Source organism: Pleuronectes platessa, chromosome 3 (assembly GCF_947347685.1).
Source record: "Pleuronectes platessa chromosome 3, fPlePla1.1, whole genome shotgun sequence".
Taxonomy (NCBI): Eukaryota; Metazoa; Chordata; class Actinopteri; order Pleuronectiformes; family Pleuronectidae; genus Pleuronectes; species Pleuronectes platessa.
In genome coordinates, this window is record NC_070628.1 from 21055656 (window position 1) to 21071321 (window position 15666).

General features: G+C 44.1%; 1 protein-coding gene across 1 annotated transcript; it reads left to right on the forward strand.

The window, feature by feature from the left end:
• Positions 1-259: 259 nt before the first annotated feature.
• On the forward strand, positions 260-14774 carry epn3b (epsin 3b). Its single transcript, XM_053419244.1, has 12 exons — positions 260-275; positions 5950-6005; positions 6776-6934; positions 7191-7274; positions 7635-7932; positions 8172-8290; positions 9459-9545; positions 11970-12093; positions 12242-12412; positions 12558-12653; positions 14100-14381; positions 14476-14774. Exons 1-12 carry the CDS (start codon positions 260-262, stop codon positions 14772-14774), a joined length of 1791 nt encoding a protein of 596 aa, XP_053275219.1.
• Positions 14775-15666: the final 892 nt, after the last annotated feature.

Genomic DNA, 15666 nt, shown 5'->3' on the forward strand with positions numbered 1-15666 from the left:
TTCACCGCTGACTGGTCGCCCGAGCCGCTCGCATCATCCAGGGTAGAGGCCTGGATTTAGGCGCGGACACCCCCTCATCCAGGGATCTCTAACCCCCCCCCCCCCCCAGTGCTCGGATCTGCTCCCACGTTGACCGCTCAGTGGTGCGGGTTGGATCATCGTGGTTGCCCTGCTTAGCAGATCCCAGCGCAGGGGATAATACCGACGCCGAGGACTTGGAGAAGAGGAGGAGGAGGAGGAGGACAGCGGAGAGGCGATGATGAGCAATGGACAAGGTGAGAACCTGCATGTTACTGCACTTGTAGTTGTTCCAGCCAACACCACCTCTGCGTTGTTGCACATGTGAGCTGCGGTGTGTATGTAGACATGTTGCCGACCTACATTTTAGAGGCTCCAGCAGCCGGTGGCCTTGCGCAGGAATGTGCCGCACATGGAGGAGACCCCCGCACAGAGGATCCACCGCAGCAGGAAGAGGTGGATGTGCGGGATGGAGGCTGGGGGGGTTATACATTATGCAGATCCACCGTGGGCGCATCTCTCCTCTCCATCACCACCTGGAATGTACCGTACACCTGCTTCCTTAGCACGCATGCGCATCTGCAAACGTGACTGACGGGATGACGTACGCGTTGGAGGGATTTGACGCATGAGGCCGGTTTATGTAAGGAAACTTGAATCTATTAGCGCAACAAAGGTTCAAGTGGCTCAACTTAAAATGCAGCTGGAACAGAATTAGCTTTGTGCAGCTCTAATAAAAACAGATTCAGAGTCTGACTCCAGGTCTCAGAGGGAATTAATTTGAATTGGTTTCATTTGAAGGGGAAGTTTACAGCTTGTTATCAGAAGAAATGACCAAATCATGTCCCAGTTAAATCCCAGTGGGGGCTGTCATTGTGTGTGAGGGGTTGTTGTGTTGGTCAGCCCCACAGTTTGTCCCCAGATGACTTCCACCACCACCAGTCTCTGGCTATCTGTGCTGTTGTGAGACCTTCACATGCAAACTCTGCAACAATGAACAGGTTAGGAAACTCTACATTTCAAGGCAACTTACTGCACTAGAGTTTTAAAGAATATTATCATGGTATCAACTAATCATCCTTTGTTTAAATTTTGAGATCTAAATACTAACAATTCTTACCGGTAAAACGCACATGTGGACATGAAGATTGGTCAGTCACCACAAACCAAATTCAATTTTAAATGTGAATGGTAAATATACGGTGGCAGACACGTCTCACGCAAGTCCATTGAGGACAAATTAAAGAACAATGCAAATCGAATGTTACAACACAACTACAAGAGCCACAGCACAAGTACACACAGCAGAAACACAGACACAGTGGAATGGAAGGGAGTGACATCGGATGTTGACACTGAAATGAGCATCAGAGATACTTTTTGCTGTACAGGTGTTTGGAGCAACCGAAAAGCAAGAACACACCTCGAATAGACAAGCATGTCATGATGCTCACAGATTTTTTCAAGGTTTTCACAAACATGAAAACATTTCATTGTCAACTTCCGTCATGGTTCTGTTTCCTTTTTGTTGCTTTTGCGTTTGTGTTGTGGCTTTTGCGTTCGTGTTTTTCCAAAATGCATTTGTGTGAGACGTCTCTGCCGCCATAGCAATGGGCTGTAATTATCTAGCAAATTTCTAGTCTTATTGAACACTTGCACAGCGCTGAGTCCATAGAGTTAGTCACTTCCTCCCACTATCTGGACATGAAGCCAAAATATCCTGGATGTAAACGAACGCTGCCATCTTGTGCATTTGGAGGCAGACTCTGTGCAGTCGGTGGATGGAGGCGACACTGCATTATCAAGGTCCCTCAGATAAACATGTTCAAACAATTGTGCGTCAATTTCAGCTGTCAATAATGACGTTTCACCCCATTTTTATAACATCAAATAACTAATAAAAACAAACTTACCGGCAAGAAATGAACACTTAAGCGACCGTCAGTGTGACAAGAACTACCTAAAATCACTTTTGGGAGCTGACATGTCGTCCATTTGTATTAACAGGCTGTGGATCAGAAGCCACTTATTAAAGACTGTTCTTCCTCATAAAAAAGAAACCTGCAGATTTGTTTTGTAGACCCCTGTTTTAGCTGGCTTGTCTTTTACTCTGATCAAAACTTTGGATACGTTTTATAGCCACCTAGTATTGAGGGCAACTTAACATATAAAACGTAATAGAGTTAAATACTTTGCTAAGTTTACAAAGCCATTAAAAATACCGTTTGTCCACTTTATTTTTAATCATAGTAAGCCACGCAATTTCAAGTTTTCGTTTTTACAGGGCACAAACATAAAACATCTTGATAAATGTTGTACGTCAGGATCACAAGAACACGTGTAAGTGTCTCTGGATTCAAACGTGTTTGTTGTTGTCTCAGACATCTGGACTATTCTTAGTAGCCTATAGGCACTTCAAATAGTGATCAAGGTAACATTTAGTGTTGTCTCTATCTGATGGGATGTGGCCTTCACTGGTTATATTCCTGTCAGGGCGGATGGAGGAGGATGAGAGTTTGTGCAGCAGACAGGACCAGAAGAATGAGATTGGTGGAAAGGTAGCGCATGCTTGGCCCAGACTAGGGTTGCAAAGGGGCGGAAACTTTCCATTGGAAGTTAAGCTCGGGAACTTTGGGAATTTTGAAAGAAAAAAAAACTACTCAAATTAAACTCTAATCAATAAAAACATCATTCAAAACTCTATTTTAAAGATGTAAGTTTCGATGATATTACTGGGGGAAATATATTAGCATGCTGATTGAGGATGGTTCATCTGTTCATCTAGTCTATTTCTATTCATTATCCGTCATTGGATTGAAGTTGCCACTCATCAATCTGTCCTCCACACACATTTTAAGCTGCTGCCATTACCTCAGGATTCCTGACTCCCCTCTGTCTGTATGAGAGTTGTCATAAACAAACAGAGTTTATATTACTCCCACAGTGTGAATAATCAGTTGTGGTGTGGGGGTCGGCTCCAGAGACAATAGTTTCAAACAGCTCACATAGTAGACCGCACCAGCCTTCAATAACCTTTGTGTTTCTGTGTCCGAGCTGAAGATGATTGTGCAGAAAGGTGATACTGCTTAAGGTTGCTGAGCATCACTTTCTTCTGTACGTCCTTCACTATATCTCTGTCTCCCCCTCTCTGTCTCTCTTGCATATGCACAAAGACTATGTGACTTGTGTCCCTGTCTGAGGTTCTGTCCGTGTCCCAGCTGTGTGTGTGTCTCAGGTCCTCTGCGCCTCTGCTGATGTCAGCGTTTCCGCAGGTCGAGGCATCCTGTGACTTGTTCCACCGTGACATCCTCTCTCAGCTGCTTTGAAGCAGCAGTGCACAGAAAGACTAATTAGGTGTAGTTATAGGAAGGATCATAGCAGTAATAGCCCATTAATAAGGTTGTTATATTCTGAGCCAAACGCAGTGGATGGGTTTGTGATCAGGTCTGCTGGACACAAGCTCAAGGATCTAGCTGACCTTGGGGCTCATGAGCTGGAGCTGCATGCAGTGACTGCCATTAATATTCCTGTTTACACTGTAAAATCTGTCGGAGTGTCAGTCGATCATACTTAAAAAACATCTTGTAAAAGGACTGCCTTGAAAACTCTAAGTAAATAGCTATTAGTCTTAAAGCTAGGGTTGGTAATCCTGGAAGCACGAGCTAGAGCAGGCGACACTTCAAAAAAAGCAACCGATACATCCCACCCCATCAAAGCTACGCCTCCAAAATAAATGAACTGACTGACAACTGCTAGAAGCCGACTAACTTCTGACTATTGTCTCTGCTTCAGCCGTGTTTAAGTCGCTCCTGCTGAAGACTGCGGTCATGTGCGGTGAGAGCACAGGCAGAGTGCAGGCAGGCAGGTCGGTTAGTGACGGACAGGTACGCCAGCCAATCATTTCATTCAAACTAACTGAAATGATTGCTTTTATTAGTGGTCCTGTGAGAATCGCTCATTGTCGAAACAAATGTTTTTGCTATACACACCTATTCTGCTTTTCACTAACTGTGCACACAGCTTCACTCGCGGTATCAAAACACAACCTTTAATGCAGCTACTTCACCGACCCTAACAAATATAAACTAAAATAACTGAAATCTACGTCCTCGTGCCCAGAAACATCTATGAGGTGTTAGAACACAACTTAACCAACGTCTACCTCCAACACGCTCCACTAATGATGCAAGATGGTTCCTGACTGCTCTACTGCACATGTGCACTGCTGAGCTCCAGTCCAGTTTACTCAAGTGAATGTAGTTTAATGCCTGTTTTAAGCAAAGTAATTCTTTCATATATATTAAAAAAATCATATAAGTAGAATCAACTGGACAGTGAGAAATAAGAACACTTATGTAATGTAAGTAAGCACAGGTATGACTTTTTTACAATGTAGGAGTGGGTGTTTACTGGTTTTGCAAGCTGTAGTCGCTGCTTTGAAGCATACAGTTGAAGAAAATCTAAAGAAATGGAACATAATTAATCTTCCACCAAATATCAACAAGCCCACAGAGTAATGGCTGGTTTGATCAATGCCTTTGACAGTCTGATTGTTAAACTGAGCCGATGCCTGATGAGAAGAGGTTTAGTTAAGTGAGGTCACCCTCGTTCAGCTTTGGTTTCAGGGGTTAATTAAGCTCCATGTCTGTGAACGGTTATAGTCGCAGGCAGAGAGAGAAATATCACAGGATGTCTTAATGATCGATTCCCTCGTGTCCTCTCTGAAATCTGAATTTGGCAGCGAGAAATGGGTTGCAAGTGTGTGTGTGTGTGTGTGTCTGTGTCTGTGTTGGCCTGAATAAAATAAGCCATCAAGAAGCTTCATGAGACACCTGAGTGCCAGAGCTTTTATCTGACCTACTTCCTTCCGAGGGGGCACAGATTGTGAAGAACCACTAAGTCGCTGTCATCAGTCACTGATAATATGGCTCGTTGAATTCATGTTAATGTGAAAAGCAAAGAATAATGAGAAAAACAAAGAAAAGGTATGTTTACAAGAGCAGCTTGATGTTATTAGATTTTCTTCATTATGGGCAGGTTGACTATTTTAATCTGTGAAAAGCTGAGAATGGCAAACCTTTAATGGAGCCAGTTTCGCAAAATGTAAACAAATATAGCCTTAATCAAATAAAAGATAGGCCTGTTACATGAGCCTATGTCTTGTAGCTTTCAACCAAACTCAGAAAAGAGTGCACTAATTATATTTGGCCCTGACCACCTAACAGACAAACTACAACCGTTTGTTTATCCACTGGCAAGCAATATCAAATCCACAGCCAGAAACCTCCCTATCACACAATGTTGAAGCTCATGTCAATAACCTTAGTGAATCTTGTTACTGTCACCAAGGAAATTAAGCCAGAGTAAAATTATCTCTTCTCCTGACCCAGGAAAGCTTACTCACCCCTTTGTCTTCTCGTGGCTGGACCACTGCAATGCACTATTTACATGTACCAGTTAACCCTCAGTATCTCGGCTTCATTGCAATATGCTGTTGTTCGTATTTTCACCAAAACTAAGTCTATATGTCCTCTCTCTTCATGGGCAGCTAGTAAAATTGAGGTCTGGAAATATATATTAATAATAATAATAATAATATGATATGGTCCTCACACCAGGCAGTGCTTGGGCTCTAAAAAAACGGCATTACTCATTAAATCCATAGTTGTTTTGGTGTTAGAAGGGTCCAAGGTGTCCAACTAGGAATTTATAGGGACTCAGATCCAGCTTAAAAGAGAAAGGCATCATTAGATTCAATTTATCCTCACATGTTACCTTTTTATGTTTCCTGCAGGAGTGCCTTTTAACTCCTGACAGGGAAGAGGGGTCTTCTTGGCTTTATTAGCTGCCTCTCCTGTTCCACGAGTACCTGTTGAGCATTTACTCTTCACTTTCTCTCCCTCCACATCACCATCGCCATGACAACCACAGCCCTGCGCCGGCAGGTGAAGAACATTGTGCACAACTATTCAGAAGCAGAGATCAAGGTATTACAAATATTTTTGTGCAGTGTTCTCTTTACATGCTATTGATGTGCATTAGTTTGTATGTGTTACACTTTGAGGACAAGTTGTCTGTAACCTTTTACTTCTTGTCTTGGATACTGCTGATGTTGCTGTTACTCTCTCGGTTTTTTCTTCTATCTTCATTTGAAAGCGTGGTATCTCAGTTTGAGAGCAGCACTTATTGATTTCATGTTCAGATGCATGCTTGCACTCAAACAGCCCCAGCTTGTGCTCAAAATTTGCACTTGCACCTGGATATTTCGGAACTTGGACATATTTCCTGCGCTCTAGCTTTAGCTTCTCTCCTTGTAACATCTGTTCTTAGATTTCTCCTCTGCTATTGTTGATGTTTTTCATCTGTGTCAACTTTTCTTCTTTGAGAGTCCTGTCCGATCCCCTTTTTTAAATGGGGTCATGCACTCCCATCCGCCATGGCTCTTCACAGGCTTCCCATTGGCATTAAGCTAATGCACCCACAACAGAGGCCTGGTTTTTTCCACACTACAACTGGCATTCTATGGGTTTTAATTTTAACCGACTCAAGCAGACCAAATCTAGTCCAGGGTTTTTACAGACAATATAACAAAAGCTGAATGTGAAATCAATAAGACCTGCTCTCACACTCAAAGACCAAGCTCTTGAATAAATATAGCAGAAAACCCATATCTTTCAAGATGAGTTAGAAAACGATCTGCATGTAATGTAAATATGGGAAGAAATTTATGTTTGCCTCCTCTGCTGGCGACGTGCAGGTTCGCGAGGCCACCTCCAACGATCCATGGGGCCCATCCTCATCCCTCATGTCCGAGATCGCGGACTTGACCTTCAATGTGGTGGCGTTCGCTGAGGTCATGGGCATGGTCTGGAAACGCCTCAACGACAGCGGCAAGAACTGGAGACATGTCTACAAGGTGACCTCAGTGAAGAGAGTAATTTAACTAGTGAGATTTAACTGTGATTTCTAATCAGTAAATAATCTCTGCCTGTGTCACTTTCGTTCTGCTTCAACTGTTAAATGCTCGACCGACCAGCTGACCTCCCACCACCACCAGTAGTTTCATTTAGTAACATCTATGTTTCTTCCTCCTCGTTACTAAAGCTCTACTCAAAGCTGTCGGTGAGTGTGTAGCACAGAGCATCAGTGTGGTAATCAGTATTTGCTCACAGGCCCTGACTCTGTTGGATTACCTGCTGAAGACAGGATCAGAGAGAGTCGCTCACCAGTGTCGTGAGAACGCATTCACGATTCAGGTACCGCCTGTAACTGGAGGAGAACCTTGGTAATCTGAACGCCTCAGGAATAATGTTCGTTTGGAACATCAGTAGCTGTAACCTTGGCAACTACTACTCTTCCTTGGGTCTATATTTACAGGAACACAGTATGATCAGGAAACGTTACGCTACAGGAGACAGAAACCACCTGTTGAACTCAGAACAACCTAAATCACTAACAAACTAATTTCATATCAAATAACTAATAACGATATCATTACACTCCTGCAGATCAGATTGTTGAGATTCTCTTGCATCGTTATCACAACTCGATCTGTACATTGTTTGAAAAGTTCCGGTCGATTACAAAATGTGCTTTGATTGCTTGTGTGGGCTCAGACACTGCGTGACTTCCAGTACATGGACCGTGACGGCAGAGACCAGGGGGCTAACGTGAGGGAAAAGGCTCGCCAGCTGGTGTGTCTCCTGCGGGACGAGGAGCGGCTCCGCCAGGAGAGGAGTCAAGCCCTGAAGACCAAGGAGCGAATGGCTGGGGGGGGCAGCGGAGGAGGCGGTGGTGTGTACGGAGGCATCCCCCCGTCTTATCACCCCGGTAGGCGAACGAGCCAGCCCAGCATGGCTGTGCTGTACGGCGAGGAGTTCAGCCGCTCCAGAGGCTCTCCGTCCTCCTTTAACTGTGAGTTCTTTAAATATAGTGTGTTTGAAATTTGTGAGTAAATGGATTAAGAGTTTAAAATTAACACTTGTATTCACACCGCATCCCTAATGAAATCCAATTTGCACTGTAGTCCAGCCCCCGTTGGATTATCAATACTGCAGCGTGCGACTGAAAATTTTCAAATCAGCCACACAAACCTCTGCACTCTCACTCTCTCTCTCACTCTCTCTCTCACTCCTTCCTCAAACTCTCTGCAGCCTCGTCGTCGTCCCCTCGCGCCGCCTCAGACCTGGAGCAGGCCCGGCCTCAGACCAGCGGGGAGGAGGAGCTGCAGCTCCAGCTCGCCTTAGCCATGAGCAGGGAGGAGAGTCAGAAGGTAGAACAGCACACACACACACACACATATTATGATAATGTGTGATTGCCAGCACCCTCCCCTTAGCTACACACACACATACACTCTTGGTGTCGTTATAGTTGTGAGGACACTAACTGACATAATGCATTCCCTAGCCCCTTACCCTAACCTTAACCATCACAACTAAATGCCTAACCCTAACCTAATTCAAACCCTAAAACCAAGTCTTAACCCTCAAAAAGATTTAATGTGAGGACCAGCCAAAATGGCCTCACAATGTTAAAATGTCCTCACAATGATGGTATAACTTGGCCCTCATAACTATAGATAGCCATGCCCACACACACACACACACAGACATGTGTGTCCATGACTTCAAAGGACATTTTTAGGATTTGCTTATTGTTCCCATAAGGAAGTCAAGTCTCCATAACTTGACTGTGAAAACCGATGTAGGTCCCCACAACATGAGTAACACCTGGGCTTCACACACACACACACACACACACACACACACTTACACACACACACACCGACCTCTGCTTTGAGCCACACATGTCTCATTGCCTCTTGAATATTCCAGTTATCAAAATTCTGTGACAAACTCAGCTTGCCCCTCCTTCCCCTGTTACCGCAGAGACGATGATGAATACATACAACTACAGATTGCTCTGAGGCTTAGCCAAAAGGAGCATGAGCAGCTACACAGAAATACCTCACTCAATACAGCTCTTTGTTAACGTTTTTAAAACTCGAGTTGTGCGTCTCTGTATTTCATCATATGGCTCCGACCCTTAACTAAACTTTTTCCTTCCCTACAACCCTCATTGGCCGCCTCTCCTCCTTCTCCTTCCCAGGACCTCGGCTGTATCTCCCACCAGCCTCATTAATAATCCAGTTTTTGTAGTTTTGGAAGATTTTCCCTCTGCTTATCTAAACTGTCCGATGCTCTTCGTCCACTAAATATTTCAGCAGCACTGGTGCCGCCTTCATTCGGGTGGACTAAGCCAAACACTGTTTCACTAACAACAGCGTGTGTCTGTGTGTGTGTGTGTGTGTGTGTGTGTGTGTGTGTGTGTCTGTGTGTGTGTGTGTGTGTGTGTGCGTGTGTGTGTGTGTGTGTGTGTACTTCCACGCTCATTGGCGTCGCGTTAATGTTGAGGATGTCACGATGCCGCCCCTGCAGGAGCAGCGCTGTCGCCAAGGAGACGAGTCTCTGTTACAGAAGGCATTGGATGAGAGCCGGAGAGAGAGCCACTCAGGGACTCAGGAGGTGAGTTTATAAATGTGTGTGTGTGTTTGTGAGTTTATGTGCGTGTGCATGCTGTACAGTATTCATATTTGCATGGTGAAGTGGGTGGGGGCATTTGTAGGTGGCTGTTGGCAGGAATTTAGAGAATGACGTGGAGTTTATGGTGTGTCCTGATAGGTAGGGAAAACATGGATCAGCATAATGAGGGAGGGTTTGAGAGGGAAAGGGGTGAGAGGGATGGGGGGGGGTGCCTGCTGAATGATAATGACTTTGTCTTGTCTAACCTTGAGGTCAGCGTGACATTTCCCTGAAAGCCTGCACTCCTTATCTCTGAGCACACCAGCTCCCTCCCTCCTTGGCCTGTCGACAAGCCATTCAGGATCACAGGTCATCTTGCGTTCATGTCCCCACGGCTTGTAATTTGTCATATTATCATTATCGTTATTCTCAGATGCCACATAAAAATAACATGGACATTAGGCTCAGGGGGGGAAATTATACAAGAGAGCTCCAACATGCTTCTCTAAGTGTTGTAATACCTGACATATTCACAAGGTCAGATACATAGCTCTGCAATTTTCAGTGGGTGCATGTTTTAAGACCTATAAAAACCCTGTAATTTAAATAATAATAAGTTTGTGTTTGAATCAATTAACAAATGAATTAGTTATTTAACTTACTGTACATCAACTCCTGCATTGAAAAAACATGGGATTATGCAAATATTTAATATTTGTATATGAGTGTGAGCATATTGGACCACGATTGGACTTCATGAGACTATGAGTGAGCGTCTGTTAAAGTCAAATCAAGCATGTAACCTGTGGAAGAGCTTCCTGCATTCAAAGATCAAGATAACCTTGAGACCCAAGAGAGATGATCCATGTTGTTAACTTCCAACTTCCACATTGAATTTCAGACCCAGGAAATGGTGTTAAAAAGCTCGATCCTGCACCGTAGTTTCCTTGGATGTCAGCGCCGATTTATGCCGATTTATTTTGTTTTATTCTGTTTTGTTATGATAATAACATTGACAATGATGTTTATTTGAAATAGAGTCCGACCAATTTGATGGTTGGCAAATACAGACATAATGGTATTCTGCAGCCTGAATGAGTTAACGGTTGGCTGATAAATATTCTGTTTGCCAATATGATATATATATATGATATATATTTTACAGAATTAAACAATGAGTGGGTTTTCTCTGGGTGCACTGGCTCTCCCCATCCAGTCCAAAGACATGCGGATTGTGGTTAGGTTGCTATGAGACTTTAAATTGCCTGTAGGTGTGAATGTGAATGTGAATGGTTGTTTGTCTCTGTATGTTGCCCCTGAAATACACTGATGACCTGTTTAGGCTCTCGCACAATAATATAATCAGCGTTGTAGATAATGGATGGATGAACGGGCCTCAATTACATTTCTCTAAGGACATCTTTTGGAATAATTGTCAATTTTGTATTTATATATATATGTAACAGTTGATATCTTGTCCTCAGATATTTAAATTGCTAATATCAGTATCAGCCCCCAAATTTCTCTATCGATCGGGCTCTATGATAATCCATCAATGACAGCTGCTGCGGCGTGAAATTGTTCATTACTTTTTATGCTGTGCAAACTGTATTCACACAAAGGAAGGATCAGTGTTGTTACAAAGACACCCACTGTGCAAGTTACTGTAGTTTAGAACCAACTGCTCCCCACATGCTGCACTGCAGTCTGCTGCTGTGGAAGCTCGGCTCCTCCAGATGCTGCCTGACAAATTCATGATATGACGACCCTGATTCTGACTTACCTCAGGCACTTTTCACTCTCACTGCATTACGGAATGTATTCTCAGTGCCAACATGTGCACCGATAACAAATCAACACACACATTTTATAAAGCACCAAAACATCTGCAATAGCTGTATTACATTCTTCTCTTGTTTTGTGTTGTCTTATCTTGTCTTTGCTTAGGTTAACTTGTCTGGTCTCGTCCTGTCTTAGCGTAGCTCAGTTTAGCTTATTTAGTCTTTGCCTACTCTATCGTACTTAAGATTAGTTTAACTGTTCTTGTTATCAACTTCTTTGTGAAAATGATATGAAAATGAAAACTTTACGCCAATAAAGCCATAAAAAACATTGTAATCTGAAAGAAACAGTTTTCAGGGAAACAATGTTAGTCAGTATCAAAACAGTCCATAATCGTTAGCAATTCTGCTTCATTAATTTGCATTTACATCACTTGAGGAAAGTGTTTAAGGCTCAATGTCTAAATATGGTTTAATAGTGTTTTTAATGTATCTATTACACAGTCGTACTATGAAGTTACAGCTCCCTTCTCATTGGATGAATTTCCTCTGGCTTGCATCAAGAGTCCTGCTGTTCATTCACACGAAACTGGAAGCACATAAGAAGGTGTTCGAATGTAACACTGTAACATTGATTCCTCTGCAGTCAGCCATGTTGGACCTGGTGGACATATTTGGCGCATCATCTGAGCACCCGCCCCCCCCCAGTGACCCTTGGAACTCAGCTCAGCCCGCCCATGATGTCAACTCAGACCCCTGGGACTCTGTAGGTGCGTGGCTAATCGCAGACACACCAACACATCCACTCTCACGTCAGGTCAATGTGACGCAAGGCCTACCGTCCCAGTATGTCTTCTCAAATTCTGTGAGGTTGTGTAGTTACTGGGTTTGGTGTCTTTCATCTATTTGTCCTCACAGGAGTTCACTGCAGCACTCCTGTGATTGGTAGCCCTTGGAAAGCCCCTCCCTCCTCATCCAACGCATCCAATCCTTGGGAACCATGTGCAGACCCAAGCACGGAGCCCTGGGAAGAAGCGCCGACCTCCTCCAGTCCTGTAAATCATGCATGGGACAACCCAACAGACGGAGGTACAGGACACTGATCCGCGTGACCAGATCTCCTCAAAGTGAACAGACACACTGATTGGACGTGACAATGTTTGTCCAAAAACGTGAAGCACTGGCCTCAGCCTATGATTGTACTGTTTGCATCAGTTTTCACTTTCCTGTGCAGATGTCGATGGGACAGATCCGTTTGCTGCGCAGGAAGAGGAGAAGCCTAAAGAGGAGGTTCCTCAAGTGACCTCACCTCAACATTCTAGTCCCACAGGTATTGTAGTACAAAACAGTCAGTACTGTTCTGATTTTACAGCACAGACTTACAGATGCTATAAGTCTCTTGCAGACAGCGTGAGCCCCTGGACCACTGTAGAAAAATAGAATAGCCTTGGTAAAACTTTTTTTAAGACTTATAATACATGTCTACAGGTTTTTGTTTAATGATAACATTAATGTAGTCAAAGAAAATAGGGCGAGAACCCCCACTTTGTGTTTTTTTAATGAATAACTGCATAACTTGAACCCTTAGACCTCTATATATGATTAATATAAAATAAGTCAGTGGACCAGGTCATAACTAGTAGATACCCTGTACACAGTGAACAGGACAAGGCAGAGTTGTGTCCTTTACCTAAAAGACGTGAGGAAGGAAGAAAGAAATTAATCAAGCAACCTAAAGTAAGATGAGATTTTAGAGTGATGGTACTCAAATGAGTAATTACATCACTTAACTAAACCGGCTGGTTCAAGTAATCTGATGCATTTGCGTGGTTGGTAGGATTAGTTTGAGGTATTAGAAAAAAACAATGGAAGGACCGGAAAGAGGCTTCTTAAAAAAGCAGCCTCTGTCTGGTCCTCCGTTCTATAGCCTCTGGTTTGGTTTATTCACCTTCAGAAAGTAAACCACAGGATATTTTGACAGTGTATATTTAATTTTATTTGGGATGTATATATTTGTAGAAATCATATGCTAATCATGGAAACAAGTCTCTCCATCAGCATGTGAGGGAAGGAGCTTTTCGCAAACCAGGAACCAAATGGTTAGGGCGCATACCTCAAAGGCAGACTGAACAGGTGCCCAGTTCAACTCCCGGCCGGTTGGACCAGCTACTGCAAATCACTCCCCTCCTCTCTCCCCTTCATGTCCTGTCTCCTTCCACTTTCACTATCTAATAATGACCCAAAGGCCAAAAAGTGACACCGTGATCTCGAAGTAATAGAGAAGATGAACTTCAAACACGTATGAGACTATACCATATAAGTACTATTACCATAATCCAAGTTAGGCCAGTTAGTCTGCACAGAATCTAGTCTTGTTCTGACTTGTGTTTGATTCCTTCTTGTGAAAACCTATGTATCCACAATGCGGGGGAACTTAAATGATGATTTATCAAATATGAATTGCAGCATCACACAGCAGGTGAACCAACTTGCATCTTTGCTCAGTCCATTACTGACATGATGTTCTTGATTATCTTCTATGGCAACTGCATCCATTACATCATTTTGTCAATCCGCGCCTCCGCTGACCTCTTATGGCCCCCTATGTTTTTCTTGTTCTTATTCTCATGCCAAATCTTTTAAGATGCTATCACTTGTCATAAACAATCACAATATTATTCTAACGCCCTAAATATCAGAAATAGGAATCGTAGCAATATTTAACAACGTAAAATGTACCACATCATTTTCATTGTCTTTTCTCCTCCTGATGCAGATGAAGAGCTGTTTGGGATAAAACCAGACTCTGACCCGTTTTCTGCAGCGGATTCGAAAACCGATGCATTTGGGGCTGCTCCTCTGGTAAATGGACGAGAGTCTGACAGCCCAGAGATGTTCGACCTGTCCCGGCTCGCACCTCCACTCAGCGCACCGCCGACACGTGTGTGTCGTACCCCAGAGACCTTCCTGGGACCTACGGGGGCCTCGCTGGTCAACTTAGATGCTCTGATACCCACCAACCCTCTTAGCAAAATGCACAACAACCCCTTTCTCTTAGGTAACAGTTCATTCAAGAAGTACAACTTACAAAAGTGTCACTGATATAATATTTAAAATGTTATTCAACTAATAAAACCTGTTTTTCCCCTCAGGTCTGAGTGCTCCGTCTCCCACCAACCCCTTCCACTGCGACCAGCCTCGCCTCACCCTCAACCAAATGAGACCATCCTCCACCTCCCCGCTGCCCCCTCACATGCTCTCCTACAGCCCGTCGCTGCCTCTCCCTCTCCACCACCGGCAGCCCGTCCTCCCCTCCTCTCTCACACAGCCTCCTGCTGGACTCCTGGACCTCCCCTCCAACCTCCCCCAGCCCCTGCTCCCTCTGTCTCCGCGACCGGCAGCCCGCAGTCAGTCCCAGACGCAGACACACAGCCACAACCCCTTCCTCTGAGACTGCTGCATCCTTCTAGCGACGCTCTGGACTCTTTTTTTAGATCGGTTTGTGCTGACTACAATGACTGCAATTCAAATGAGCCTGAACTGGATCGTGGTCTGATGTCATCGTGCAAACTTGAAGCGGTTAGAAACACGAACTGGATGTACCTGTGTCTGTCCCGAGACACGTCAGCTGCTATTTAACCTGAACTCTTGAAGAAAAGCTAACTCACATGCACACACACACACACACACACACACATACACAGTCAAACTTGCACTCAGGCGCACATCAGGGTGCACACACACCAACTTTATGCACAGACACATACACACACCTAAGATTTAACAGGGTGCGTCTCAAAAGTCCCTGATATGTCTTTTTCCCCTTCAGCAACTCCGAGCACCCTTCTCACCACACAACCCAGAGACTCGGGTGAAGCCACACACACTGATTGTCCACGGAGATTCCCCAGGATCCTCACCGCTGCTGCTTCACCGACGAAAGCATGAATGCATCCCACCACCCCCACCTACCCCCCCGAGAGTCCAAACTACTCTACCCTGCTGAGCCCCTGAGATGAGTTCTTCAAATAAATCTTCGTTTTTTTCTCCTGATGAGTCAAATAGTATCTTGCGATTTCTTGGCACAATTGAGAATCAGTTTTTGTTTCTGTAAGAATTTAGAAAAAAATGCAGCACTGTTCAAGGACGAATTGACTCAGGTGGTCCTTCCGGCACGACCTTACCTATTTTGAATTTTGCTTTGTTACCCTGCGAACTCAACAGCATCTATTGCATCTATTCTACATCCCTATAGTAGGTCAATTATTTGTCCTTTTAAAGGCGAGTGGATCCAAAAGGATTCAGGTGGATGTAAAACGGGACTAAACAAGCCTAAGCTACAG